Genomic DNA, 23,991 nt, shown 5'->3' on the forward strand with positions numbered 1-23,991 from the left:
GTCGTTTTGAGGAGGCGTGGGGACACTGTTATATTCGATCGAAGATGGTGTCGACATGTTGCCCAGAGGGGGGGTCTGCTGCTGAACGCTACCAGCAATGGACGGCAACTTCTTGCCGTTAGTCTTGGTTCGGACGTAGGTCCAGCCGTGAGCTTTCTCCATGTGCTGTTTGCAGTTCGATTCACGCTTTGACTTGTAGGGGCACGGTTTAAACGAGCACTCATACATGGCGGGGGCAGCAGAGTGCTTGTCGTTGTGGTGACGATCCATCTCCTTCTCAGTGGGCCAGCCATAGGTGTGGTACTTGCAAGTCGAGACAGGGCACTTCCAAGGGCGAGAGTGGGTCTTTTCGTGCTTTGTTAAATCGCATGGCCTCTTGAACTCTTTGTTGCAGCCAGGCTCACGGCATTTCTTGGGGGCCAGTTCCTCGGGAGAAGCGTTCTTCTTGCGACGAGCCATAGATCGCTGGATCTCCTCCTCATCCTCCAGCTGTTGACTAAGGGAGCGCTTCATTTTCATTGGCGCGTCGTCGTCTGTCTCGACAGGCTTGCCAGTGTCCAGGGAAATGTAAGTGCCGTCCTTGCGAACACGAACGAGCTCAGCAGGACGACCGTTCACAGAAAGGCCACCGACGAGCTTGATCTCATCAGATCTTTGTGGCAAGTTAGTTGGGTGGTTCAAGGGAACGAAGCTGGGTACATACGCGTCGATATCCATTTCGTCGCCGCTGTTCTTGGCGGCAAGTTGTTTTCCGTATTCTAAAATCTGATCCTTAAGGTCGAGGAAGTATCCGTTAGTGTAAGGCCGGTCTGCGGGTCGAATTTGTTCGCGGTCGCTAAGATATTCGACTGTCGCCTGAATGCATCGGACGGATGTAAGGCAGAAATCCAGGTACAAGGTTGCTGATTTAGCCTTCTCCTTTAAAGACAAAGTCCGATAAGTATTTTCCCAAACGCCATTATTAGTCAGAAGCTGACTTACCGGTGCCATAAAGATCAGGGTTTTCTCAAGATCTCGCAAGCAAATAATTTCCTTTGATTGAATTCTCCTAGGAATGTCAAGCACAATAGGCTTGAACTCTTTTAGGGTCGGCTTGGCCAACAAAGGGCGTAAAGTGTGCTCGTGAATACGGCTGAAAGCTTTTGATCCCAGTGAAGGGAGCTTCCCCGTTGCTGCGGCGGCGGCGGCGGATCTTGTGAGGCATCGTGTTTGCACCTTTGCCTCCTTTGATGCAGTGACCGCGCCCCGCTTCTCGTTTGTGGAAGCTACTGATGTACCCAAACCGCTATCGGAATGGTCCTCAAGAGCCCGCGAAGTGCGGCCTCTGGGGCGCAGGGTGCGCCTCTCTTCTTCTTTTGTCATCTTGGGATCGACGATAGGTCCCTCGAGGAAGCCGCGAGGGATAGGAAGACCGGTGTCGCGAAGAGTCATGGGCTTTGACATGGATGACAGAGAGAGCTCTTGGGTCTTGGCAAGAGCCTCGTCGATGTCGTTGAGAGTCAAGGCCACACGTCGACGGTTGGCATCGACGACATCATCCAGATGGGACTGGGCTCGAGGCAAAGTAGGAGGGACAAAGGCAATGTCCGAAGTCAAAGATGGTGATGTAGGAGAGTGGAAGGTCGCACCCTTACGGAGGGTAGAGCTGTTCTTAAAAGACAAGGCATTCTCGGTGTCGCAGTCCGGACGAGTCACCGGAGTCCTTCGACGAGGGTGGGAGAAGGACATGGCTTAGATGCAAGGTGGGTATGAGGTAAAAGGACAGTCGACTGATGGCCAGAGGTGTCCTGAAGCTAAGTCGGGGAGTCCCGTTAGTTCAAGAGCTTGACCTTTGAATACAAGCAGGTGCTTGGCAGTGAAGGACGGAGATGTGAGTCACAGTCGGTATTCCTAACTCCCACACCCAGGGGCAAAGGCAAGGCGAAGGCCCAGAGCGTTGATCAAGGCCAGGTTGAGGTATCTGGTGATTGATTGACCAATGCTGACGATTGAAAGCGATGCCAGTAGAACGTAAAAAAGATAATAGTCGACGTCAAGAGACGAAGAACCAGATGTAGAAATGAGATAAAATGTTAACCGTACCAGGTCAGAGATGAAAAAAGTGACCGAGGATTGATCAGCTTTACGTCGGCGAGCCAATGTGGTGCAGGTGGCGCGGGATGACAGGGAAGGCGAGTAACGAGCGACTCGGACTGATGACTTCCTCAGGCGGTAGATTGATTAAAAAAAACACACACACGATGAGCTACGTCCAAACGACGAGTATCGATTTGAAATACAGACGGTAGAACGTCTGTGCTGTGTTTCGTTTCGTTGCGTTGCGTTGCGATGGAAAAGGCGGGTGGAATTGGAGAGAAAGATCAAGACGGACGGACAGGGCGGAACAGGGCAACTATAATATGAGTTGATAGAGAGGGTGTACAATTCCGCAGTCAGGGCGTGTGGAATTCCAAGAATCGAGTTGTTGAAGCAGGTGGCGGCCTCAGGATAGAGAAGCCAGAGAGTTAGAGATGAGAGTCAGACTTGAGAAGGAGGTGAAGAAGGAAGACAGGATGGATGGACGGTGAAATTCAGTTGGCGTCTCTGGACGAGGTTATGCTTAGAAACCAGCTGGGGGTAAACCTCAGCCCATCCTGACTGCTGCCTGGAAGCCCCTCCCGTAAGGGTTTAGGGCATCCAAGAAGGGTTTAGAGCAGGGCGGGCGGGCTGAGGCGTAGTCTGTGCGGAGGAGGAGTCCCCCCTGCTCGAGGTCGAACGTGATAGGCCAGATCCTGTACAGTACAAATGTCGCTAACAGAAGAGAGACCTGTTAAACTCTCGTCGCTCATTAATTTCCCTCCAATTCTCTCATTTCCCACCAGAATCCGCTCCAATTCCTGAGCAGAGCCGCAAGACGCTTGACTTTGGGCTTAGAACCTCGGGTACCTCGACTATGACAAACAACATGACTGTATCCCCACAAACTCCGCCATTACCGACACTTCCCTTTCCTTTTACTCGCACCCAAGTCCCAGAACCTTTGTGGTTCGGTTCATTAAATTGATTGACTGTTAGAGTTATTCCCAGTTTTAGTGAGGCAGAACAATTTCCAGACCTCTCATTGATCTCATTTCGAAGCCAAGAACAAGTTGAATGTTTTTGGGGGCCGGAAACATACCCGTTGCGTATCGACTGTCGTGGCCCTTTGCGTACTCGACAAATGATACAACATCCCTCCTGTTTTAGACGCAACTAAATCTTATGGCGGTTGTCACGATCGCAGCCCCAGACGTAAAGGGGGAAAGCAAAAAATGGTGTTGTTGATTGTATCGCCGAAACGCGGATGACGTCGGGTTGTTTGTTCGTTTCGCAGAAATGGCACAACCAGCGTAGTGAACCTATCGAAAACGCCTTGCGGAGAGTCTGCAGGGATCGACACCCCACTGGCGCACATCGCATCTTTTTGGTGGTCCGTGACTTGGTCAAACCGTCAGTAATACAGTATGGCTGCTGCGGTCTGGTCTGGTCCTGTTCAGTGCTCTGCTTCTGTTCCGTATGATCCTCGTGTGGACATCTTCTAGTATCTCAACTTTGGGCCGTCAAATTCGCCCATTGACATTGACTAGCATAAACGGGCCATTGGGTGCTATCCCATTCGTTCCCGCCGACTGATGGTGTTGCACACAAACTGCACACTGTACTTGAATTGATTGATGCATTGCACTTCGACCCTCCACCTCAGCCCTCTTTGACGGCTGTGCCTGTAACGGCGTTGCGCTGCCTCTTTGCACCCCTCTTGACCGCATTAAACTCTTGGATTCTTTACCTGCATGGAGAGGACCTCGAAATGTTTTGATCCACCATGTTAGGAATGGAGCTTGAATTTGGTTGAGAGGGGAACTCGCCAACAACCAAGACATTAGGACATGCATGCATTACCGTCTCCAGACCCTTTGAGCAGCAGATAACAAACACGCTCAACCGAATCAAGGCAAGATCGTCAGAAAGAGAGATCCTTCCATGAAAGAGGACACGACGACTCACACCGTGCCCGGCTATCAAGCATATAGTCGCTTATCCTCAGATCAGGAATGAACACCAGACCAAAGCTCTCGGTCTCAAAGAATTCTCCTTAACTGGTCTGGTTCCTGTTCCCGTATCCATCCACATTAACCAGTGGCCACCGCCAGCGCCTGCTCCCCGTCCTATCGTGCGGATCCACGACCAATCGACCAGGTTAGTAGTCCTCGCATTGCTCCACGCATAGGGCTGCTTCTCGGTGCAGGGGTTGGTCGAAACGATTGTCATGTCACCGTTGACTCAATGGCCGGCGATTTCCCTTTCGGGTCCTAGAACGTGGACCCCCATCTCCCCAACTGTTACATTGCATTCGCATTCATCGCACTGCTAACCCTTCAGAGGTCTTGTCCTGAAGCATGCGTCCCAGACTGCGACCGCTGTGCTAGATCCACCGGTCAGTATCGGCCACAGCCAAACGTTGTTCTTGAGAAGATGCATTTTTCTATCGATCTGAAGAGTCATCGTTGCCGCCGGCTTTGAAACTTGCATCAATCTGCCACCAGTCTAAAGATTGCAAGTCTTGGCATGCTAGCATGTAATTTGTGGGAATATGCAAAGGTTCCTTGTTGTAGAGGGGGGCTTTCGTATGAAGACATCGTATTGCTGCCAAGCTTAGGAATTCTGTCATCCAGTGTCAACAGACCAACGCACGTACGCAATCCCAAAAACACTCTTTCGACCAAAATAACCATATCCTACGTACGCACGTCTCCACGCAAGCGAGACGTTTTGGCCAGCCCCTGCATTCATTTGTTTATTTCATCAGGACTTTTTGTACATCTAACACCAGAGTCCTACCTTAGTATGCTGTCGTCAACTTTGAAAAGTCCCTGCCATGGGCCAATAGGAGCTTACTTTATCAAGCAGCCTATCCCAGACCGGGGACATATTTGGATGCCTCGAGTCGTGAGCCCCATTCTCAAGGCACCCGTATTTCTGGTTCGCAAAGGATACGTATGCATTTCTGGATACCATGGAACAACTGACCAGTGACACCAGCCGTTCTCAAACGGACTGTTTTCTTTTTTTACTTATCCCTGTGCGACTGGTCCCTTGATGGCACTGATGACGGCTGTTAGTCGCGGCATTCGGGGACGACAAAAACAAGCTCGAAGGACTTTCGCTACAAGCTTATTTGGGAGTTTGTACCCTGTATGAACCCATGATCAAAGCCTCGAAAGTTAAGGCCTTTTATTGGCCAATATTATCTGGTTGATGCTTCGTAAATGCCAAATCCTTGTGACGATCGTATAATTGTTCCCATCGAGGGTCTTTGCACGTCGTTGCCTGCCTATCTTTAGTCCAATGATAAACGCAAGTTTATATTTGGCGATCTCTAGTAGTGTCTCATATCATGGCGTGATTATGGACTGTTGAGTAAGGGTCTTTTTCATAGATCGGATAACGCACCTCAGCGGAATTAGATCCGGCATGCAGACTATGAAGTCGCTTTGGCTTTTGGCATCAACCAAAGTTGGAGTGACCTAAGCAATGATAACAGCGCCTATCTCCACATGATAAGCATTTAGATAAGAGATGAAATGATACATTCTCTTTGGCGGCTCGTCTTGATTCAACCGTGACGCCCATCAATATCATTATTGCATCTAATAGAACGTTATTTGGTGGTTGTACGTGAAAGTCAAAGCCTACCTAATATTGACTTCTAATACAAAATTATACTGAATTTACTTCACATTTAAAACTTGAGAGAGACGCAAAATCTCATCAAAACTTCAATTCAACTGCTACATCAGACTGTATCTAATTAAAAAGATCGATAAACTGACTACACATGCCAACTCCAAGAATTCATCCAGCTCTACCCCAACGTTACGATCTATCTAGATGTACGGAGGGTGCGCAGGGTATTCAGGGTATTCATCATGCTCGGGGATCGGAACAAACGGCGCTCTCAAATCACTCTCAGTCAGTGGTGAGACCGCCTGAGAACGGCCAATAGATGACCTAGACGTGGGCCTACAACGCCGTTCCCCTCGCAGCGCCGCAACTCTGTCATGGACCGGAGGACGCTCGCAATCTCTAGGTTCTGACGCGGGACGAGGGAGACGATCCATTACGTTCATGTTCCCGCGACGGGCACGGCGGCGAGGACGTCCCTTGTTGCCAGTGTTGTCCTGATTGCCCTCCTGATCCCCACTCGTTGAACCGACGCTGTCGCTGTTACTGAGTGAAGCTTGTAGCTCGTAAGGGCTAGGATCTGTGCGAATGTCGTGTGATGTCGCCCTCAGACTTTCGCTCTCTACACGGGAGCTCTCGCTGGAGACCTGCAATTCGTAGGGACTGGGATCCAAAAAGTTGTTGACACTTCTGTTTTTATTTTGACGGTTAGAAGGTAACTGAAGATTCGTCAGCTCGATTCCATCTCTTCCATGACTTACCTGTAATCTGGAAGGCTGGCCAAGAAAACGAGAACGATAGAGTTGCTTGGCGTATCCGTAGGAAGGAATCCCTGAATATTCAGGTGCACTCTGCTCCGGAGCAGGATAGCTCATTTGATCCTCCGGTTGATAGCCATCGGGCTGGTAGGATCTCTCAGGGGCTCTCACCGGACGTTCGTTCAAACCTCCACACGAGTAATCAGGCGCCTGCGTCTGACTTGCTCCTTGAGAGCCTCCAACACTACTCATTGGTTGTGTGACAAAGTTGCCATATTCTCCACGAGTGATGTTCATCTGGTGCTCGATGCAGTCACGACATGATCCAATCACGGTCGTGCGAATTGTGAGTTTGCAATGAGTACCGCTAGGGTATAGCCAAGAAGACAGAGAGAAGCAGGTAAAGCAACCATCAACTTGGTCCTCCCAGCACCGGTCCGTTCGGATGAGCTTGCTGTGTCGACAAGAAGCGTAGTAGTAGACGTGATATTTACACATGATGGGCAACAGTTTGTTCATATCAGCAGTAGAGGTGATAATTTCCAATGTAAAGAGGCTTGAAGATGTACGCCTTTGGTGGTTTAGGGTTCGGATTCTTCGTCGACTGTGTAGGTAGTCAAAGAAAACTGTGGTAAATGTGTTTTGAAAGCTGAAAGACATCGAAATGGGCATCTGAGATAACTTATACGTGATGTCTTGATACAAGGAACAAGCTTCTATGTAGTCAGCCTGGTGGTTAATAGTTGAAAAGGAGTAATGAGAACTTGAACAAAGCCTTTGATGATTTTCTTGTTCTGCAACACAAAAGAAAAGTCGGACTATCGTAGCAAAACTTTGAGACAAAGTCATTCAAACACCCCTTTGTTCATTTATCATGACAACGAACAAACCTGCGGTACAAATACAATAGGGTCTCGCGCACGCATCTTGCTGAACAACTCATCTTGAACAGTTTGATGTATCAGTCCAGGAGACGTACCTCATCCTTTTAAAGCAAACCACTTTTCACCATTTGCCCATCATGCCATTGTCCATTTTCTTTCCCTGTTTCAGTCGCTTCATCACAATGTCTCGTCCTAAGGAGAACCAGGCGACTGTCGTCGCTGGACGACGACAAGAAGAATGCCCGAAAGTAGCAACACTCTGCCCTGCTCCGAGAGGGGAAAAGGAAACGCAGCACTATTCAGATGGTGGGAGTGATAGTCTTGTTCCACAGGCTCGAGACAATGCTCAGTATGAGATCGACGAATCCCGTCAACGCCAGCCCTCAGCCCTGAAGAATGTTTGGCGCTTCTTCTCCAGTGAGTCTTCATCCAACCCCCCAGTCCCCAAGAACGAACTAAAGCATAAGAGAGACTCTGATGCTTGGTCTGCCATTGATCTAACAAGCCCCACCAATGAAGGTAGGTACATAGCACCGCAACCATCGCCATATCCCCAAGACCGACGCGGAAGGACTACTCGGCTCGATGAGTCTCAAATGCAGCCCTACTGGAACACGCCCTTTCGTCCCGAAAGCCCAATGCCCCCCGTCTCAGACTCAACTATCTGGCCCTTTTCTAACGATTCCGAGCCCGAGGAGGTTTTGGACATAGAGATAATTGCCTGGAATCGTGGGCCACGCCGGACTGTGCGCATTGTGCATGGTGACCCACGTCAAGCAGTACAACCTGCCCAAGCTGCGATCATTGTCGGTCCTTCTACAGACGATTCCTCATCGGCATTTGAAGATGAGTCGTATGAAGAAGAGGAAGAGGAGGATATTGTCGTGCAAGCAAGACGGGTGACCAGAGTAGGGAGAGCTACTCTGATCAAATTGCCTGAACTCAACAGAAACCAGAACCAGAACCAAGACGTGCAAGAGAGCCGTCCGCCTTCCGTAGACCTAGCTGACTGTTGAGTTGAGAGAGATGATGCGCAAACTCCTGCTCGATCAGAGTAAGGGTGAGGAGGTTGTACTAGAGGAAGAGGTGAGTTGGTAACGCAGAGGGCTGAACCGCTGGTGGTCACAAGTCGGGAATCTTGGTGTTTGAGCTGGGCCTCGAACAAGAAGTTATAGCTGGCCGATAACTGGTGTAGTAGTATTCAAATCGGAGTTTCTGGTAGGTTCTCGGTTGAATATTTTGTTTCATAGAAATGTCGTTTGACAGTTCTCAAATCTAGGCTGAGCCATCTCGTTCAATTTTGTCTCTATGGGTATCGTGGGACTTTCCCTTTTTTCTTATAATGTGATCTTTTAAACCATATCTAAACATGCGCCCAACCTCGCTCAACAAGAACCTGCATCTCGTTAATCAGACAAAACTCACCAGGCTCTCTCCTCCCCATGCCCTCCTTCTCCCACGCCGCCACGCGCCTTCTCACCACCCACGAGTCAAAGGGCGCCGACACCCATCGCATGATGCGGTTGATCCAGAGGCCAGAGAAGATCTGCCATGTAGACACCCAGGCACCTTGCTCGGGATGCACGGCCTTGTATGCAGCCGAGTTGTAGCCTACACGGACGTGTGGGTTGAGATATACACCTCGTGTTTTTGTGAGAGGGTTATCTGCGTGGATCAGACAGCACTCGCAGCCTTCGAGGTGGTGTTTTGCTAAAGAATCTGGAATGCCGCGGAACCGAAGTTTCGAAGATGAAGTGAAAGGCTCAGTAGGCATGGCAACTAAGATAGTATCAGTAACTGTAATCTCGTCTTAAGGGTGTCAAACGGACCAATTCCGTTCCAGCAACTCGCGACAGGCACGGCATCTAGATGGTTAACGAGCGCATTCCTTGAAACGCTCGATTTAAAGTAAGGCCATGTGTGCATCGCATGCGCATAGCCAGAAGTATCCCTCAGCGCAAATGTATCATAATACTCTGGCGGTCTCGAGAAGTCCAATGAGCAAGCCGCAGCGTAATCGCCGCCATTTGTACTCAACAGCTTGAGGATATCTTCGGTCTGTAGTTATGTGAGAAGTTGTGCGCCAACGGCAGCAAGTGACATACCGTAAAGACAACATCGTTGATAAAGAGAACCTTGTCGAAATGCTGGCCCTTCTTTTGCAAATCAATCAGGTCCCTCAACGTCCTGTTCCTCAACTTGGCTAGGTACGGTATCCTTCTTAACTCGCGCTTCCCTCTCGACGTATCAATCCAGCCCTCGGTTTTATCCGGATTCTCAATCTCGTCTTTATGCGTCGTATCTGACATGTCTACGCGATGTGGCACGCCCATATTCTGCAGCGCCAGCGCCATCTTGTTCAGTTCACGCTTTGTCTTGTCCCAGCTCCCGCTCTCGTATACGCTGACAAACACATTGTCTTTCCCTAGGGTCTTAGATAGCTCTATCACCGCAGGAGCCCAGTGGTCTCGTATCACGCGCTCGTTGTTGAAGTGCATGCTGGCGATGTAGATTCGCTCCGGGGGCTGCGAGAGCTTTGGAGCTGGCGTATGGTCGGCATCGAGGAGGTTTTTGTGGATGCGAAGAACATCGAGGATATTTACGAGGACTAAGAGGACCAAAACGATCTTTGGAAAGCGCGAGCGGAGGAGGCGACGGAAGTAAAGGCGGTTCGTACGGGAGACCATGATTCCTTATTCGCGATGATGACAGCGAAGCAGCATTGTAATGGCCTGATTAGTGTTGAAACAGGTATATGTTATACCGTGCGACGAGTTTAGCAGGAAGAAATGCGAAATATTATCTAAGAAGAAAAATCATGATCGAATTTGACTGATGTTTAAGAGAACAGAGTATGCATCCCTTGCCTACCTGCCTGTAGGTAGATCATGTCAACTATTGGAGTGCAGCGAGTTACAGTACCCATCTGGATTTAGCCTTAGGTTTCTTGCCGATAGCCCGCCCTACAACATCGTCATTGCAGGGGTGCCATTAGGTCCCCCATGAGGGGCTCTTCTGCCCATCACTTTGTGTATCACATAGATCCCTACATGTGAAAAGCCAGATATTATTAAGTTACAGAGTACAGGTTACAATATAGGTACTCTAGACCTTCAAGTGCCAGACCATGACTCATAGACGATGATCCGGGGTACATATTATAGTCTAGCAGTTGATAGGGGCTTAAGCTCCCCTGCTAAAACGGGATAAACCATTTCACTCATTACAATGGACGTTTCAGTTCTTCCATGATCAATTCGTTCAAGTACTTAAATAAATCAGGCGAGCTTCTTTATACCTTCAACAGTTTACATTTCGTAAAAAGAAATTTGAGAGATTGGCTTCGTCAAGTACCAACGATTCGTTTCTCCATTGGACTCCAGCATTTCTTCCATTGATCAATGTCATGATGACTCTGCAAGCCATGACCCAGGCCCAGGAAAATCCACTATGTGGTCCATGAATACTCCCTTGAGCCTCTTGGATCTCAATCCAATAAACCACCTACGCTGCCATCTATTTGGCAAAGTGCAGGTCGTATCCGAGCCACTTCCTTCGGAGAATAGCCTCGACGGAGAGGCCAGGATAACCATAGGTGAGGGGCAGGAAGAAATACCAGCCAGCAACGACTAGAGCCAGAACGACACCGCAAGCGATCCAAGCGGAAGCCATGCTCTGGCCAGAGAATCGCTCACGGGCGGTGACGTGGTGCCTGGGGCTGACAGGACCCTTCTTGTCCTTGATGGTGATCTCCTCAGCAGGCTCTGAGTTAAAGATGAACTCAAGGAGAGCACCGGCGACAAGACAAGAAGCAAGGTGAGCTGGAAGGTAATGATGTAAGAAAAGCTGTCGTCCCATAAGGAAGAAGGGGAAGTAGTGGGTAGCCCAGGCCAAGAAGAAGAAGCCGGTAGAGTTATACAGGCGAGACCGGGTACCTTTTGAGTTTGTCAGTGTTGGATTCATCAATTGGGATTGCAGCATTAACTTACGGCGGTCGAGAGCATCAATTCCACGGCGCAGAGAGACCTGATCAGCAAGAAGAATACCAGCGTACACGGCGAGAAGACTGCTGGCCAACCACCAACCGACTGGGTTACCAAGGAAGTAAATCTGCTGGCGGGTTTCACTCTGAGTCCAGAAGCTGACACCGCGGAGCAGGAAAGGCCACTGGTAAGGGTGGCTGGCATAGGGGTGGCTACTGGTGAGCTTGCTGTTGTGGTAGAACATAGCACGCTGAAGCTCGAACCACTTCTGGAGGAAGGGAAGAGACTTGACCTTGCGCTCGGGCTTCTGACGACGAGGGTGATCGGCCTCAAGCGAAGCAATGTCCTCGGCGATCCAGACGTTGGAGCTGGGCGCAATCTGCTTGTTACCGTTGATCTCCTGCTGCTTGTAACCCCACTCAGGCAGAGGCTTGGTGTGAGTCCACATAGCGACCTTGCTTGGGTTGTGGATAAGCTTGAAGTGACCAGCAACCGACTTGAAGTTTTGGTTCTTCTTTCCGTGCTCAAGGCGAACCTCAAAGAGGGTTTCCTTCTCGCGCTTGCCGAGAGCCTCTTCAGGTGTGACAGCTGTGAACTCCTGGTTGGTGGGGTAGTAAGGAGAGGCAACATCGTGAGAGAGGAGGATCTTGTCAGTACCAACGTGGCGAAGACGGACCAAGTCGTGGTTCTTGACGATGCGGCCAGGCGTCTTGTTGTTGTCAGCGGGCCAGATCTCCCAGTAGTTGTTGGTGTCATTGTAAGGGTAGCCGGTGATCTGCTGGCCCTGGCTGGAAACACGGCCGTCGTCGTATCGAAGGGGGTAGCGGTCCTCGTGACTGTGGAGGTAGGTCTTGGTCTCCTTGTGTCGAATAGTGATGCTGTCGTAGTACTGGATGTCAATCGCATTGGCCAACATGACGTTGTCGCTAAGGGTCTCCTGGAATTCGGGCGTCATGAAGTCGTCACCAGGACCAGATCGGTAGAGAACAGCGAAGTGAACCTGGAACCAAAAAAGGTAGAACAAGAAAGGCAGGACGATCAGGCCAAAGGCACGGGCAGCAAAGTGCTTGCCGAACTCTTGCATACTAATAGCACCGCCGGGGCGGTTGATGTTGAGAAGATCCCAGAGGTCGATAACGACGGCACAGCCAATGGTAACGAAAGCAAAGACACCGACGTACTTGACCGAGATATCGCAAGAAAGAGCGAAACCGGTAAGGATAAGCCACTTCCACCACTTGCGGGAGAAGGGCTCATGTCGAAGCTTGTACCACTTGATGTAGAAAAGAAGACTGCAAGCCATGGCGAGAACGAGAGTAGCATCCAAGAGGATAAGTCGGGTCTGTCCAATATGGGCATTGTCAAGAAGGAGAAGACCGGCGGCGAGGACACAGGCGGGAAGACTGTAGCCAGACTCCCACATGATGAGGTATGTAACGGCGACAGTCAGGGCGCCGAGGGTGGCAGGCAAAGCTCGGAAAGCCACGTAGGGGATCTTATTCGCGATGTAGGAGTCACCAATGTTATCGAAGTGGAAGTGGCCATCGTAACCGACCAGCCAGCCGACAAAGGCGAAGAGGAGCTTGCCGAAAGGAGGGTGGACATCGAAGAAGTAGGTTCGCTCGAGGTAATAGGAAGCGAACTGCAGCGTCCAAGTCAGCCATTGTGCTTAACAATTGGGATATTCGATCGAAAGCTTACCTTTCCAAAGTGCACCTCGTCAAACACAACCTCGTTAGGGTGGCTGATACCCCAGAATCGAGTCACGAAGGACAAGATAGTGATGACGGCAAGACCAATCTTGTGCTCGGTCTCGCTCTGGGCAGCGGCCCGTTGAGCACCAGCCTTAGCAAGCTTGTCAAGCTCAGGGTTGGGGTTGAAGGACTCTTCAGAGGGTTTCTTTGATGGCGCGCCTCTCTGTCGCAGGCTGCCCTGCGAAGGCGAGGAGCTTCGAGCCATGATGGATCTCGGTTAGCTATATGATGCGATTGTTAGTCAAGGGGCGCTTCGATCCTAGAGTTGAAGAAAGAGAGAAGTCCATGGCTTGCATGAAGTACTGCACAGTACTACACTGCACGCAATAGACCAAACACGTCTCACAAACGGCCCAGAGGAATGACGGGTCTCAAACTTACCTCAGGGGTTTGATAGAGGTGCCCTGAGTTACACCAAGAGATAGATAGAGAAGAGCAAACGGAATAAGGTTACAAAGGAATGAGAGAAGGATAGGTAGAGGTGACTGCACAAATAAGAATTGCGCACCTCTTTTAAGATCGACAAAAAGAAGAAGACGGAAAAGGAAAAAGGGGTGGTTTGATAAAATAGAAATAAAAAAAGAGATGCCTCCCTTTGGAAGAAGTTATTGAGGACAAGATCCAATCCAGCGATGGGACGAGACGGGAGCGAGCTACTAGTCTCACTAATTACCGTCGAGGACAACCTGGCCAGCTTGCCTCTTCTTTTTTTCTTACCTTAGCTCAAGCCCCTGTCCTTTGGGGATGGACGCAGGGGTATGGAGTAAATCGATTGGATTTATACCCCACTCATCCAGTAGCTCTCAGCCATTTGACAGCTACTGCTAACAAATTCCATGTCTTTTTAGGGGATTCAATAGAAGCTATGGGCCCAATTACGCGGCGTTTGAGCTTGACTGACTCCACTATTACCAGCTTTCAGCTTGGAGAGAACATGCCGTACAAGGCTGATTGAGACTGATACCCAAGAGATACGGAGGCAATTGGATAACAGAACAAGCACAAATGTTCTGTCCATCAATACGCAAGATCGATGCCGTGGATTGGATCGCGAGAGAAGCATTTAAAGCACATGCATGCTGCACTAAACTATACCCGGGCTGCTTCTCTTTGAAGCATGATCCCGGCTCCAGACACGGATCAGAGCAAACAGCGTGCTATCCCCAATATGGGGTTGAATAAGACTTCAATAGAGAAAGCTCGTGCTTATCATTCACCGAACAAACGTCTTCAAGTATCTTTTGCTTGCACTGGCTCATTGAAACTCTTAACAAAGACTCCAGTGTATTAGATCCCGTCATCGAGGTAAAAGCCACCAACTATCATGAAATAAAGCCATGGTCCTTTGGTGTTGTTTGTCATACGAATCATATGCACAAAGAAAAAACAGATTGAGGCCATACAAACAGGGAAATAGCATTGTATGGGCCAGGTTTATCATGATGCCACGGGAATGGTTTCATACAGGTATGACACAATCACAAGGACCATTATCTGAGGCTCTTATACTAGGTAATCGGCCTCATCTCGAACCACGTCTATATCATGGAAAGAGGACATGTACTTTGTGTTTTGGACCCTGACCCATGGACCAATTTTTGGTGCCGTCTAGTAGTGGGTAATAGAAACATTGACCTTGGTTTGAGAACAAAAATAAATAGCCCAAGAGGTCTGGTCTAAATAGCTTAAACTGTCCTACTAATTTCGTCTCCCATGTTTCCCGCGGCCAATTGTTCCTATCCCAACGGCCGTGTCCGGAGGGCGTAATGCGGGGCATTACGGTAGACGTCGTCAGATCTACATACCAAAAGTTACCTTCAGTGAGCCGATCAACGGAGCTCAGTAGCTGCAATTAACTGATTCAGAGTATGTACCTTGGTAGTATTTGAGTAGATTGACAAGAACAACCGATAACCAATTCCAATTGATTCTTTCAAGGTGTGTTATGTGTCTTATTAATAAGCTTCGGCAGTCCCCTCCGAATCGTCACCGAACCTCCGGGAGCTCTCGTTCAAAACACGGCATCCAAACCTTGCCTCAACTCTTGCTTGTACTAACTAAGCTAACTCTTGAACCCAACTTCAGACAACTCAACATCTCCATTTAAACTACAGGTACGTCAGCAACTGTCAACATCAGTTTATGTTCTGCAATGTCTTTCCTTCTCGTTGCTCGTAGAGCTCCCCGCTTTATTACTTCGTCTATCCGGGCAGCTCCTCGTCAGCATGCCATTGCCATAACAGCAGCAAAGTTCACACGTTCAAACAGACACCAATCCACAATGTCTTCCGATCAGCAGATTGTCTTCACCAAGAACGCCCCCGCGGGTAAGCTACCTCTACTCTCCATCTCTATAATGCTTATACTGACCATATCCAAGCGCTTGGCCCCTACGTATGTTGAAGCTACCCCTCACTGACAGGAACAAACACTCATCAAATTTCAAAACAGTCTCAAGCCATCAAGACCCCCCACATGATCTACTGCTCTGGTCAGATCCCTCTCACCCCTGAGGGCGAGCTTGTTCAGGGCATCACTGAGCAGACCCGTCAAGCTTGCAAGAACGTCCAGGCTGTCGTCGAGGAGGCCGGTTCATCCCTCTCCAAGGTCGTCAAGACCACTGTCTTCATTTCTGACATGTCCTACTTTGCTGTTAGTACTGCCAGGATGCCACTGTTATTCCGATTGCTCACCAATTGTAGGAGATCAACACAGAGTACGAGAAGTGGTTCTCTCACAAGCCAGCCCGTAGCTGTGTCGCTGTCAAGACTCTCCCCAAGAACGTCGATGTCGAGGTTGAGGTTATTGCTCTTCCTTAAATGTCTGGAATGAACAAACGAAATGAATGGTGATCATATAGCACTCAATAAAAGAAGTTATTTCGATCAGTAACCCAGTCTGTTCGCCTATGTGCTTTCAATTGGCTTTCTCTTCTCCTCACATAGTACCTAGGCAAATACGGCCAACATATAAAGTAGTAAAGCAATTGGAAGAAAACATAGCGAACACATAGACACCGTTGAAACTGATGGTCGTGATTTCTTTCATGAGTTCGATTATATCTACTAGTAGTCTCATGATAAATAGTCCAAATCTATTCTACGACTATGTTGGATCCCAAAGTCTATTTAAGCGCTCCACAGAACGATCCTGCCATCGACACCGCTTGCTATAATCGTTGTCAGTTTCCAAAGTGTGACATGAATGACTTTGTGACTTACTGCTGAACTTGGTAACGCGGTCACCAGAACTCTCAAAGGGCCGAACGGTGCTGATGGTGTTTTGGTGGGTGGTTTGAAGCTGAGTGTCATCCTTAGCCTTGCCCTTGAGATCCATCTGCCTGAACATGTTCAGAGCAGACTCCTCACGGTGCTCGCCCAGACCAGGGCCGCCCTTTTGCTCAATGGGACCAGCCAACTGCCAGCCACCCTCGCCGCCCTGGAAGCGGAAAGCCTCGCAGTCGTAACCAGCAGCGATAATCTCATCTTCACTGGTCCAGATCAGACTCTTGAAAGGAAGCTGCTGAGTAGAGACAGTAACAACAGCACGAGGGGCTTGGTCGGGGCCAGAGGGGTAAACGACAGTGATGCTGCTGTCATGAGCTGCAAAGGCAAGACTGTCTCCGCTGGGGGAGAAAGAAACGGAGTGCACCCATCCAGCCGAGTTGTTCAGATACTCTCCGCAAACGGTGTTGAATGGGAGACGCTCGCCCCAAACTCCAGGGGGAGGACGAGCGTCCATACCCTTGATGAAGGCGGAGAAGACTCGCGCATGAGCATCGGTGGATCCAGCAGCCAGAAGGACTGAGTTGGGGTGCCAGGCAACACTGGTGATGGTGCTGCGGATAGGCTTCTTCAGGTGCTTGGACACCCACCAGTCGTTCTCCTCCTCGAAGTAGCAGACAGCAATGACCCTGTCACCGGATCCGACGGCAAACTTGTTCTCGGAGGGAGACCAGCGCACGAAAGTGGCGGCTCGGCTGATTCGAAGAAGGACGAGAGTTGGTTTATAGCCTTCAGGGGAAGGTTCCCAAACGATAGCGTTACGGTCTGATAGTATAAGATGAGCCGTTGAGCCAAGATATGATATAAGCAGTAGACTAACCCTGAGAGCATGTGACAATGCGCCCACTGTTAGGGGCAATATCAACACCAGTGACTGTCTTGTCGTGGCCCTTGAGCGAGTCCTTCAGCTTAAAAGCGCTGCCAACCTTGCCATAGAGCTCGACAGAAGTATCCCGAGCGACAGCCAGGGTAGACTGATCGGCCGAAAAGGAGTGGTCGGCGATGGGGTTGTGGAAGAGGTGGTGAACTTCGGGGGCGCCCATGATGATGGTATTTGCAATAGGAGGAGCTCTCTACTATCGCTTAAATTCGATTGAGAGTATGAAGGTGTAAGAATAGCCTGGTAAGGTTCCAACGTTGATGTACGTATTGGATTGAGTTGGCGGTGGGGGTGGGGGTTACGTATGAGGTAGTGCTGTAAGCTCCAGCTCCAACAGATGAACAATGTCCAACGGAGCTTTGGTGGGCCGCAGCGGCTGTGCTCGTAGCGCGAGGCTGGTAGAGTCGACCTAGGTTCGGAAAAATCTCCATTCCACATCAACACCGCCGAACATCGATATCATTCACCAAACTGCGCCTACTCGCATCACCAGAGCATTAAACCAGGTGGTAAACATACAATTGCTTGACATTGATCGCGACACATTCAACATTGACTCAAAGCCATCTTATTCATTGCAACTACCACAATGGCCGCTGTAGCCACCGCGCCTCGCGGTCTTCAACCAAATTCATCCTTGCCGGCCAAGGTGCAACCTATTCCACCTAATCAGACGTCAGTACTTGTCTATTACGTTAGTATTGGATTAAACTAACTTGAGCAGTCTCTACGTTACAAACCTCCCCTCTTCAAAAATCCAGAAAGACGACCTTCGAACCGCTTTGTACTTGCTCTTCTCAACATATGGATCAGTGCTGGATGTTGTCGCTCTCAAGACCATGAAGATGCGTGGCCAAGCCCATATTACGTTCCGAGACGTACAGTCTGCTACACAAGCCATGAGGTCTCTTGAGGGGCAATCATTCCTCGGCCGCGACTTGGTTGGTACCCACTTCCGCAATGAATACTCTTGGTCTAACTCTTTCTCAGAAAATACAATATGCCAAGTCAAAGTCCAACTTTGTGGCCAAGCTCGATGGCACTTTCAAGATTCCTTCCATGAACGCAGGCGCCGCCAATGTCGAACAGACCGAACTGCAACAGAGCATCTTCAACGCGCCCCCTCCCGGATCAGCACCTGCACCTGGCTCCGGCCTTCCCCCGAAACCTACTGCGAACACCGATCAGGTTATGGAAGACGCCGGCACGCCAGGTGATCGGGGGCAGAAGCGAACTCGCGACGAAGAGGATAGTGATTCGGATGTGGCAATGGAGGAGGACAGTGATGATGATTGATGAACCAATGGAAGGTCGGCTATATCTCTGAGAGACGCAATCTAGACCCGTCTACTGCATTGCCATCTCTTTGGGCACCCACAGACCCACGCAGCCCCCAACAAGCCCGAGCCATATCATGAGGTAGTTCGTCCTGTCGCACTCGAATTTGGAGATGGCGTCTCCTAACAAGCATGGGTGGACAAAAAAGGATGGGACGCCCGTGATAGGGTGATGCTGTGAGCAAGGTGTTAGTTAGGCCAGCCAATTTTGACGATACCCCGAATCATGAATTGACTTGTGCGAACAGCTCTCTTCTCAAGACTTACATCGGCTGATATCCCACCTACGTTGCCGAGTGTCCGCAGACCAGCCTTGTACTCATCAGGCACAAGACGGCGGAAGACGGTGTCAACGTCAAATGCGGGCTCATCAGCGGGTAGGTTGCGTAGAGTGAACCATAGGCAAGGCACACGATATGTAGGGTGAAGATGAATTTCGTATTCCACCATGGCAATCTCTGGACGAGCTCGCTGTCTTATAAGAGCAGCCTGCAGTTTCGTAAGATAAACTTGAATTTAGGAAAAACAATACAATGTATCGAGGAAAGGTTACCTCGTCTGCTTCTTCAGCATCTAGCATATCCTTGTCCTCCGCTATTGATACATGAGGGCCCTTCTCGTCTGAGAAAGAAAATCCGTCCAAATCTAGTGAAAGATCTCCATGATCCAAGTCAAATTCGAGAGGGCGTCTTATTTGAACATATGTCGTGAAACCTCCACCATAAGAAAAGTCGGTGCAGAGTGCGTTGCAGAGTCTGAGTTTCCAACGTGCTCGCTCGGAGCCTAGTGGGGCCTGACAATATTGCCTGTCGAGATGATGGCATGCTTCAGTAAACTCTTCGGAGTTCAGCGAGGGGAAATTCTCTATACTCATTTTGCTGGATCTCGTATGTTTTTTTAAGGTCGTGAATGTCGAGCAGTATTGAAGTCGTGGTTAAGTTGGGTATCACTTCCACGTGCGACGACGGTTAGTATTTTAAGTGCGTTGGGCCCACGTTGATTGTGTATAAATGTCCACTGATGCTCAGGAAATGACAGGGCTACCGACACTATTAATGTTTGACTGGAGGTCGTGCAACGATGCAGAATGCAGGTACTTGATTTCTACTTCTGTGGTGCCTCATTATAATAGAGGAATGCTTGACACGGAAGAAACAGAATCCCTTCTAAGTAATGCACATTGTCTACAGGGTATATATGCACCTATTGAGCACACTATAAATTCCCTAACTGGGTGCATGAGTCTAGTCTAGTCTTCCATGCGCTTACTTATATAAAAACGGCTTCTAATAATACATGTCTCAATGAACACTCTGACTGTTATACAACAGATATAACCAAAAATGTAGACGGAATGCCGGATCCAAGTGCTAGGGCCAAGGCGCTACGTAACATTACCATTACTCGGTGTGTACAATTTCCCGAGTATCGGTATCTCAATCGACACTTGTACACCCTGGTCTCGTGTCGTAAAGGCAGAACTACCCGAGCTCCTATTCCTGACACCTCATGCTGTTTGCTGTTCTCTGCGCGTAATTGTTTAAGATTTAATTTGGTTCATTCTTGCCAATTGTTAGAGAACTTGCATTCTGTACATAATATCCCTCTTATTTCAGCGAATCGTGCCTTCTATCCTTATTCCGAGTCATTCACGTACCTGCCTTCTGGAGCTGCAGCTCCCCATACCTCCTTCGCTCTAGTCCCACCTTGAAATCCAAAACACCAAACCAATGATTCGAGATCCGTTCAACCTCCACCGAAACATAAACACTTTTAATCGACCGCCAACTCGAAATATTCCTTCGCCATCGCGGGTCGAGGCTGATGAAGTAGCTATGGCCTTCTCTATGCCCCGAACCGCTCCGGACTTCAATAGCCGTCAAAGAGAGCTCGAAGACAAATTCTGGGGTTCTGGACAGAGATCTGGCAAGTCAGATCGATTACCGATGTACAAAGACAAACCCTACGCGTCGCCATACGACGACGAGGACCGGCCATGGTGGAAACGTAAGAAGGTGCTGGGCATCATTGCCCTCGTCTTTACGTTACTATACTGGTTCGGATCTTCCTCCAAGTCACCTAAGAAGAGAACCGTAACGACCGACTGGAGCTTTGCAGGCTTGTCCAAACATGATAAGAAGGTGGATTGGGATCACAGAAGAGACCGCGTGGTGGAAGCATTCGAGTTGAGCTGGGATGCTTACAGGCGTCATGCTTGGGGTGCGTTTGATTCCATGTCATGGACAACTCATGTTGGCTGACCTATAGCTCAATGTAGGATCCGACGAATTTCACCCTATCACCAAGACAGGCGAGAACATGGCACCAAAAGGGCTCGGTTGGATCATCATTGACTCACTGGACACCATGATCCTGATGAACTTGACATCTCGCCTTCAAGACGCCCGCCAATGGATCTCGGAGTCTTTGACGTGGGATCAAGATCAAGATGTGAACACCTTCGAAACCACCATTCGCATGATGGGCGGTCTTCTCAGCGCACACTACCTATCCACCGAGTTTCCAGGTCTTGCTCCACTCGCGGAGGATGACGAGGGAGCCATTGGGGAGGACTTGTATCTGGAGAAGGCCAAAGATCTAGCTGATCGTCTCATGAGCGCTTTCGAATCCCCTTCTGGTATCCCCTATGCAAGCGTCAATCTTCAAAAATTCCAGGGTATCGAATCGCACGCCGATAACGGGGCGTCGTCGACCGCCGAAGCTACAACCCTCCAACTCGAGTTCAAGTACCTTGCAAAACTCACGGGAGAGAAGGACTTTTGGGATAGAGTTGAAAAGGTCATGAAGGTTGTCGATGACCAGGGGGCCGAAGACGGCTTGGTTCCCATCTTCATCTATGCGAGCACAGGAAAGTTCAAGGACGAAAACATCCGACTCGGGAGCCGTGGCGACTCATACTACGAATATCTTATTAAGCAGTATCTCCAAACGAACAAGAAGGAGCCTATTTATAGAGATATGTGGTACGACGCCCTTGAGGGTGTCCGCAAGCACCTTGTCACCTACACGTCGAAACAGAAGTTCACCATCATCGGAGAGCGACCTAATGGGTTGAGCAATGCCCTTAGCCCCAAGATGGATCATCTTGTATGCTTCATGCCCGGAACAATGGCATTGGCGGCCACAGAGGGTCTCACGGAGGCCGAGGCACGCAAGCTCCCTACGTGGTCAAAGAAGAACGAAGAAGACATGAAATTGGCGCGTGAGTTAACGGAGACATGCTGGGGCATGTACAAATACATGGCAACTGGGCTGGCAGCCGAAATTACCTATTTTGAAATTGATGATAAACCACCGGCTTATGGCAACCCTCGCCAGGGGCCAGCCAACTTTGAACCAAGCCCAGAGGCGGAATGGCGTAAAGATTTCACTGTCAAGTCTGGCGATGTTCACAATCTCCAACGACCAGAGACAGTTGAAAGTCTGTTCTACATGTGGAGAATTACCAACGATAACCAATACCGTGAATGGGGCTGGGAAATGTTCAAATCTTTCATGAACCACACAGCTGTGAGGAACGGAGGAGGTTTTACGAGCTTGCGCAACGCCAATGTCGTGCCACCCAAGGTGCGCGACAATATGGAAAGCTTTTGGTTGGTAAGTGATGAATTATCAAGTCGATCTGAGGCTGAAATGCTAACCATGTAAATTTATAGGCCGAAACGCTCAAGTACTTTTACCTCTTGTTCTCACCCCCGGATCTCCTGCCTCTGGACAAGGTTGTTATCAATACTGAAGGACACCCGCTGCCTCGGTTTGATATGGGACATCTGTTTACGACTGGATGGCAAAGACAGCCAAGGGATGCCAGTGGTAAGATTGCCAAGATGGTCAAAATTGATGGCGATGTGAAGGAGGCGGTCATGCAGGATACCAAAAAGGTGACTTAGTGGATTCGAGCACTCAATGTCGTATCTGCGTGGATTGAATGGGGCATGAATAAGCTTAAACAGCAAGCCGAAGTGCATCTTGACTGGACCATGTGGGTATACAGCATTCATTATTTCATCATGCTTTGGCATGATAGACAGTAGAATAAAGACACAACCAGCGTTTGTTATATTTCAATATGACGTCTCTTGTATCAAAGTGTCCTTTCTTTTGAGTGTCAAAAGAGATGAGACTGTTTTTGTGTGGCTTTGCAGCTGCCTTTCTAGTCCAAGCTCGAGGTGTAACAGTATCAGGCTAACACGGTTGCTGCACACTCGCAATATGATTATGGTTCGATAGCTTACGAGTGCTCGTCCTTTGGACGAAAGACCAGGAGTCTGATACCAAAGGCTCCGCTTCCCCGTGTTTCTTTATCTTGGCTGCTTGGCTCTTGAGGGCATGTGATTGCAATCATGACACGAGGATAAGAAACCCACCCTGTAACATGACCGGAAAGGATTCTAAGCTGATATTGAGTGATAACGGGCGGCTAACTAATCACAGAGGGGATTTGCTTTTTTGTCGGAACCGAGAACGTGCAGGACAGGGAATCCGTATGCATCTGGGCTGAGTTGGAGTGTGATTAACTAAAGTTAGTGGCTATCTGCACCTGCTGGAGATGGCTTAGAGAAACAGGGGTTATTGGTACGTACCGTTGGCTGTTGGCTTGCCTGTGAACCCGTGAGGGTTGTTGGGAAAGGTTATTCAATTGGATCGTTTATATCATGGTGATTTTGACTGCTCAAGAGGCTCAATCGCAATGTTTAGGCCTCGCTAGATCTATGCAGCTCAGTGGAGGTACTCATTCCCAAATGGGTAGCAGAGCAAGAATTGACACACTTGACAGTTCCGATACTCCAGAATCCAAAACCCAGCAATCTGGTCCCGGTCCAGGCGGTATCATCAGCGTGCGGGGCCCCCAGCCAGAAGACGTTATAGTGGGTGGCCCCCACAAGGATAGCGTCACTCTCCCCACCAATACAGAGCAACTCTCCTAGCTTCGTCAACGCTTTGAGCGTTTGACAGCTCGATCTCAGTGGCGTCTAAGCCTGCCTGAGCTATTTTCGCTCTCCTCACAGGCGTTCTCAAGTTCCAATTTGACCTTCTAGATCGTCCTGCTACTGGTCAGATTCGGGCTGGATTCGATATCGGGGTCCTTTTCGGAGGGATTGGGCTTGTTCAACGCCAAGCATGAAATCCTCCATTGTCACCGACTCGACTTGAGTGCCCGTAATACTGCTTGCTAATGCTAGGCACTTCCCCGAATGATAAGCCCGCGCACTTCACCTTCCTACTTTCAGGCCCTCCTCACGCTACTACTTACATCGACGTACCCTGCTTCGTTCCTCGTCCGCGCTGCGTTGTTTAATTAATCTACATGCGAATCGTTAATCTCGATTACAACGTCTTTCGGTTCCAAAATCAAGCATCCCACCTTGTGTATTATTCACTTATACCCA

At 49.4% G+C, this 23,991-nt stretch overlaps 10 protein-coding genes across 10 annotated transcripts; 4 read left to right on the forward strand and 6 right to left on the reverse strand.

The window, feature by feature from the left end:
* Nucleotides 1–88: 88 nt before the first annotated feature.
* On the reverse strand, nucleotides 89–1,728 carry FGSG_11792 (zinc-finger transcription factor ace1; the record flags this gene model as incomplete). The annotated part of the gene is made up of 4 exons (XM_011317992.1): nucleotides 89–108; nucleotides 186–652; nucleotides 704–855; nucleotides 982–1,728. 4 exons carry the CDS (start codon nucleotides 1,726–1,728, stop codon nucleotides 89–91), a joined length of 1,386 nt encoding a protein of 461 aa, XP_011316294.1.
* Nucleotides 1,729–5,903: 4,175 nt separating this feature from the next.
* Nucleotides 5,904–6,755, reverse strand: FGSG_00605 (uncharacterized protein; the record flags this gene model as incomplete). The annotated part of the gene is made up of 3 exons (XM_011317993.1): nucleotides 5,904–5,973; nucleotides 6,115–6,419; nucleotides 6,462–6,755. 3 exons carry the CDS (start codon nucleotides 6,753–6,755, stop codon nucleotides 5,904–5,906), a joined length of 669 nt encoding a protein of 222 aa, XP_011316295.1.
* Nucleotides 6,756–7,524: 769 nt separating this feature from the next.
* Nucleotides 7,525–8,358, forward strand: FGSG_00606 (uncharacterized protein; the record flags this gene model as incomplete). The annotated part of the gene is made up of 2 exons (XM_011317994.1): nucleotides 7,525–7,759; nucleotides 7,874–8,358. 2 exons carry the CDS (start codon nucleotides 7,525–7,527, stop codon nucleotides 8,356–8,358), a joined length of 720 nt encoding a protein of 239 aa, XP_011316296.1.
* Nucleotides 8,359–8,705: 347 nt separating this feature from the next.
* Nucleotides 8,706–10,029, reverse strand: FGSG_00607 (uncharacterized protein; the record flags this gene model as incomplete). Its single annotated transcript, XM_011317995.1, has 3 exons — nucleotides 8,706–9,121; nucleotides 9,172–9,400; nucleotides 9,448–10,029. 3 exons carry the CDS (start codon nucleotides 10,027–10,029, stop codon nucleotides 8,706–8,708), a joined length of 1,227 nt encoding a protein of 408 aa, XP_011316297.1.
* Nucleotides 10,030–10,858: 829 nt separating this feature from the next.
* Nucleotides 10,859–13,284, reverse strand: FGSG_00608 (dolichyl-phosphate-mannose-protein mannosyltransferase 4; the record flags this gene model as incomplete). The annotated part of the gene is made up of 3 exons (XM_011317996.1): nucleotides 10,859–11,277; nucleotides 11,332–12,967; nucleotides 13,027–13,284. The coding sequence occupies 3 exons, from the start codon at nucleotides 13,282–13,284 to the stop codon at nucleotides 10,859–10,861; spliced, it is 2,313 nt and encodes a 770-aa protein (XP_011316298.1).
* A 1,721-nt stretch (nucleotides 13,285–15,005) lies between these two features.
* Nucleotides 15,006–15,972, forward strand: FGSG_00609 (uncharacterized protein). Its single transcript, XM_011317997.1, has 5 exons — nucleotides 15,006–15,193; nucleotides 15,348–15,406; nucleotides 15,460–15,473; nucleotides 15,531–15,731; nucleotides 15,782–15,972. Exons 2-5 carry the CDS (start codon nucleotides 15,361–15,363, stop codon nucleotides 15,896–15,898), a joined length of 378 nt encoding a protein of 125 aa, XP_011316299.1. The 5' UTR covers nucleotides 15,006–15,193; nucleotides 15,348–15,360; the 3' UTR covers nucleotides 15,899–15,972.
* Nucleotides 15,973–16,162: 190 nt separating this feature from the next.
* On the reverse strand, nucleotides 16,163–17,492 carry FGSG_00610 (uncharacterized protein). The gene is made up of 3 exons (XM_011317998.1): nucleotides 17,184–17,492; nucleotides 16,301–17,128; nucleotides 16,163–16,248 (listed from the first exon to the last, which is right to left on the reverse strand). The coding sequence occupies exons 1-3, from the start codon at nucleotides 17,404–17,406 to the stop codon at nucleotides 16,208–16,210; spliced, it is 1,092 nt and encodes a 363-aa protein (XP_011316300.1). The 5' UTR covers nucleotides 17,407–17,492; the 3' UTR covers nucleotides 16,163–16,207.
* A 211-nt stretch (nucleotides 17,493–17,703) lies between these two features.
* Nucleotides 17,704–18,740, forward strand: FGSG_11793 (uncharacterized protein). The gene is made up of 3 exons (XM_011317999.1): nucleotides 17,704–17,918; nucleotides 17,968–18,184; nucleotides 18,234–18,740. The coding sequence occupies exons 1-3, from the start codon at nucleotides 17,833–17,835 to the stop codon at nucleotides 18,537–18,539; spliced, it is 609 nt and encodes a 202-aa protein (XP_011316301.1). The 5' UTR covers nucleotides 17,704–17,832; the 3' UTR covers nucleotides 18,540–18,740.
* Nucleotides 18,741–18,843: 103 nt separating this feature from the next.
* Nucleotides 18,844–19,454, reverse strand: FGSG_00611 (uncharacterized protein; the record flags this gene model as incomplete). Its single annotated transcript, XM_011318000.1, is given in 3 exon segments — nucleotides 18,844–18,864; nucleotides 18,869–19,069; nucleotides 19,134–19,454. Coding segments are annotated over 3 exon segments (543 nt in total).
* Nucleotides 19,455–20,310: 856 nt separating this feature from the next.
* Nucleotides 20,311–22,636, forward strand: FGSG_00612 (mannosyl-oligosaccharide 1,2-alpha-mannosidase; the record flags this gene model as incomplete). Its single annotated transcript, XM_011318001.1, has 3 exons — nucleotides 20,311–20,800; nucleotides 20,859–22,198; nucleotides 22,258–22,636. 3 exons carry the CDS (start codon nucleotides 20,311–20,313, stop codon nucleotides 22,489–22,491), a joined length of 2,064 nt encoding a protein of 687 aa, XP_011316303.1. The 3' UTR covers nucleotides 22,492–22,636.
* Between the last annotated feature and the right edge of the window lie 1,355 nt (nucleotides 22,637–23,991).

This window comes from Fusarium graminearum, chromosome 1, assembly GCF_000240135.3.
Source record: "Fusarium graminearum PH-1 chromosome 1, whole genome shotgun sequence".
Taxonomy (NCBI): domain Eukaryota; kingdom Fungi; phylum Ascomycota; class Sordariomycetes; order Hypocreales; family Nectriaceae; genus Fusarium; species Fusarium graminearum.

What these genes read in the sequence shown, in the direction of transcription:
- FGSG_00609 (XM_011317997.1), top strand. Translation starts at nt 15,361, where the DNA reads ATGTCTTCCGATCAGCAGATTGTCTTCACCAAGAACGCCCCCGCGG. An exon ending in CTGACATGTCCTACTTTGCT is followed by an intron (nt 15,732 to 15,781) that starts GTTAGTACTGCC and finishes CACCAATTGTAG; the next exon opens with GAGATCAACACAGAGTACGA.
- FGSG_00610 (XM_011317998.1), bottom strand. Translation starts at nt 17,406, where the DNA reads ATGGGCGCCCCCGAAGTTCACCACCTCTTCCACAACCCCATCGCCGAC. An exon ending in CATTGTCACATGCTCTCAGG is followed by an intron (nt 17,129 to 17,183) that starts GTTAGTCTACTG and finishes TTATACTATCAG; the next exon opens with ACCGTAACGCTATCGTTTGG. An exon ending in CCGCGTTACCAAGTTCAGCA is followed by an intron (nt 16,249 to 16,300) that starts GTAAGTCACAAA and finishes CAACGATTATAG; the next exon opens with CAAGCGGTGTCGATGGCAGG.
- FGSG_11793 (XM_011317999.1), top strand. Translation starts at nt 17,833, where the DNA reads ATGGCCGCTGTAGCCACCGCGCCTCGCGGTCTTCAACCAAATTCATCC. An exon ending in CCTATTCCACCTAATCAGAC is followed by an intron (nt 17,919 to 17,967) that starts GTCAGTACTTGT and finishes TAACTTGAGCAG; the next exon opens with TCTCTACGTTACAAACCTCC. An exon ending in CATTCCTCGGCCGCGACTTG is followed by an intron (nt 18,185 to 18,233) that starts GTTGGTACCCAC and finishes ACTCTTTCTCAG; the next exon opens with AAAATACAATATGCCAAGTC.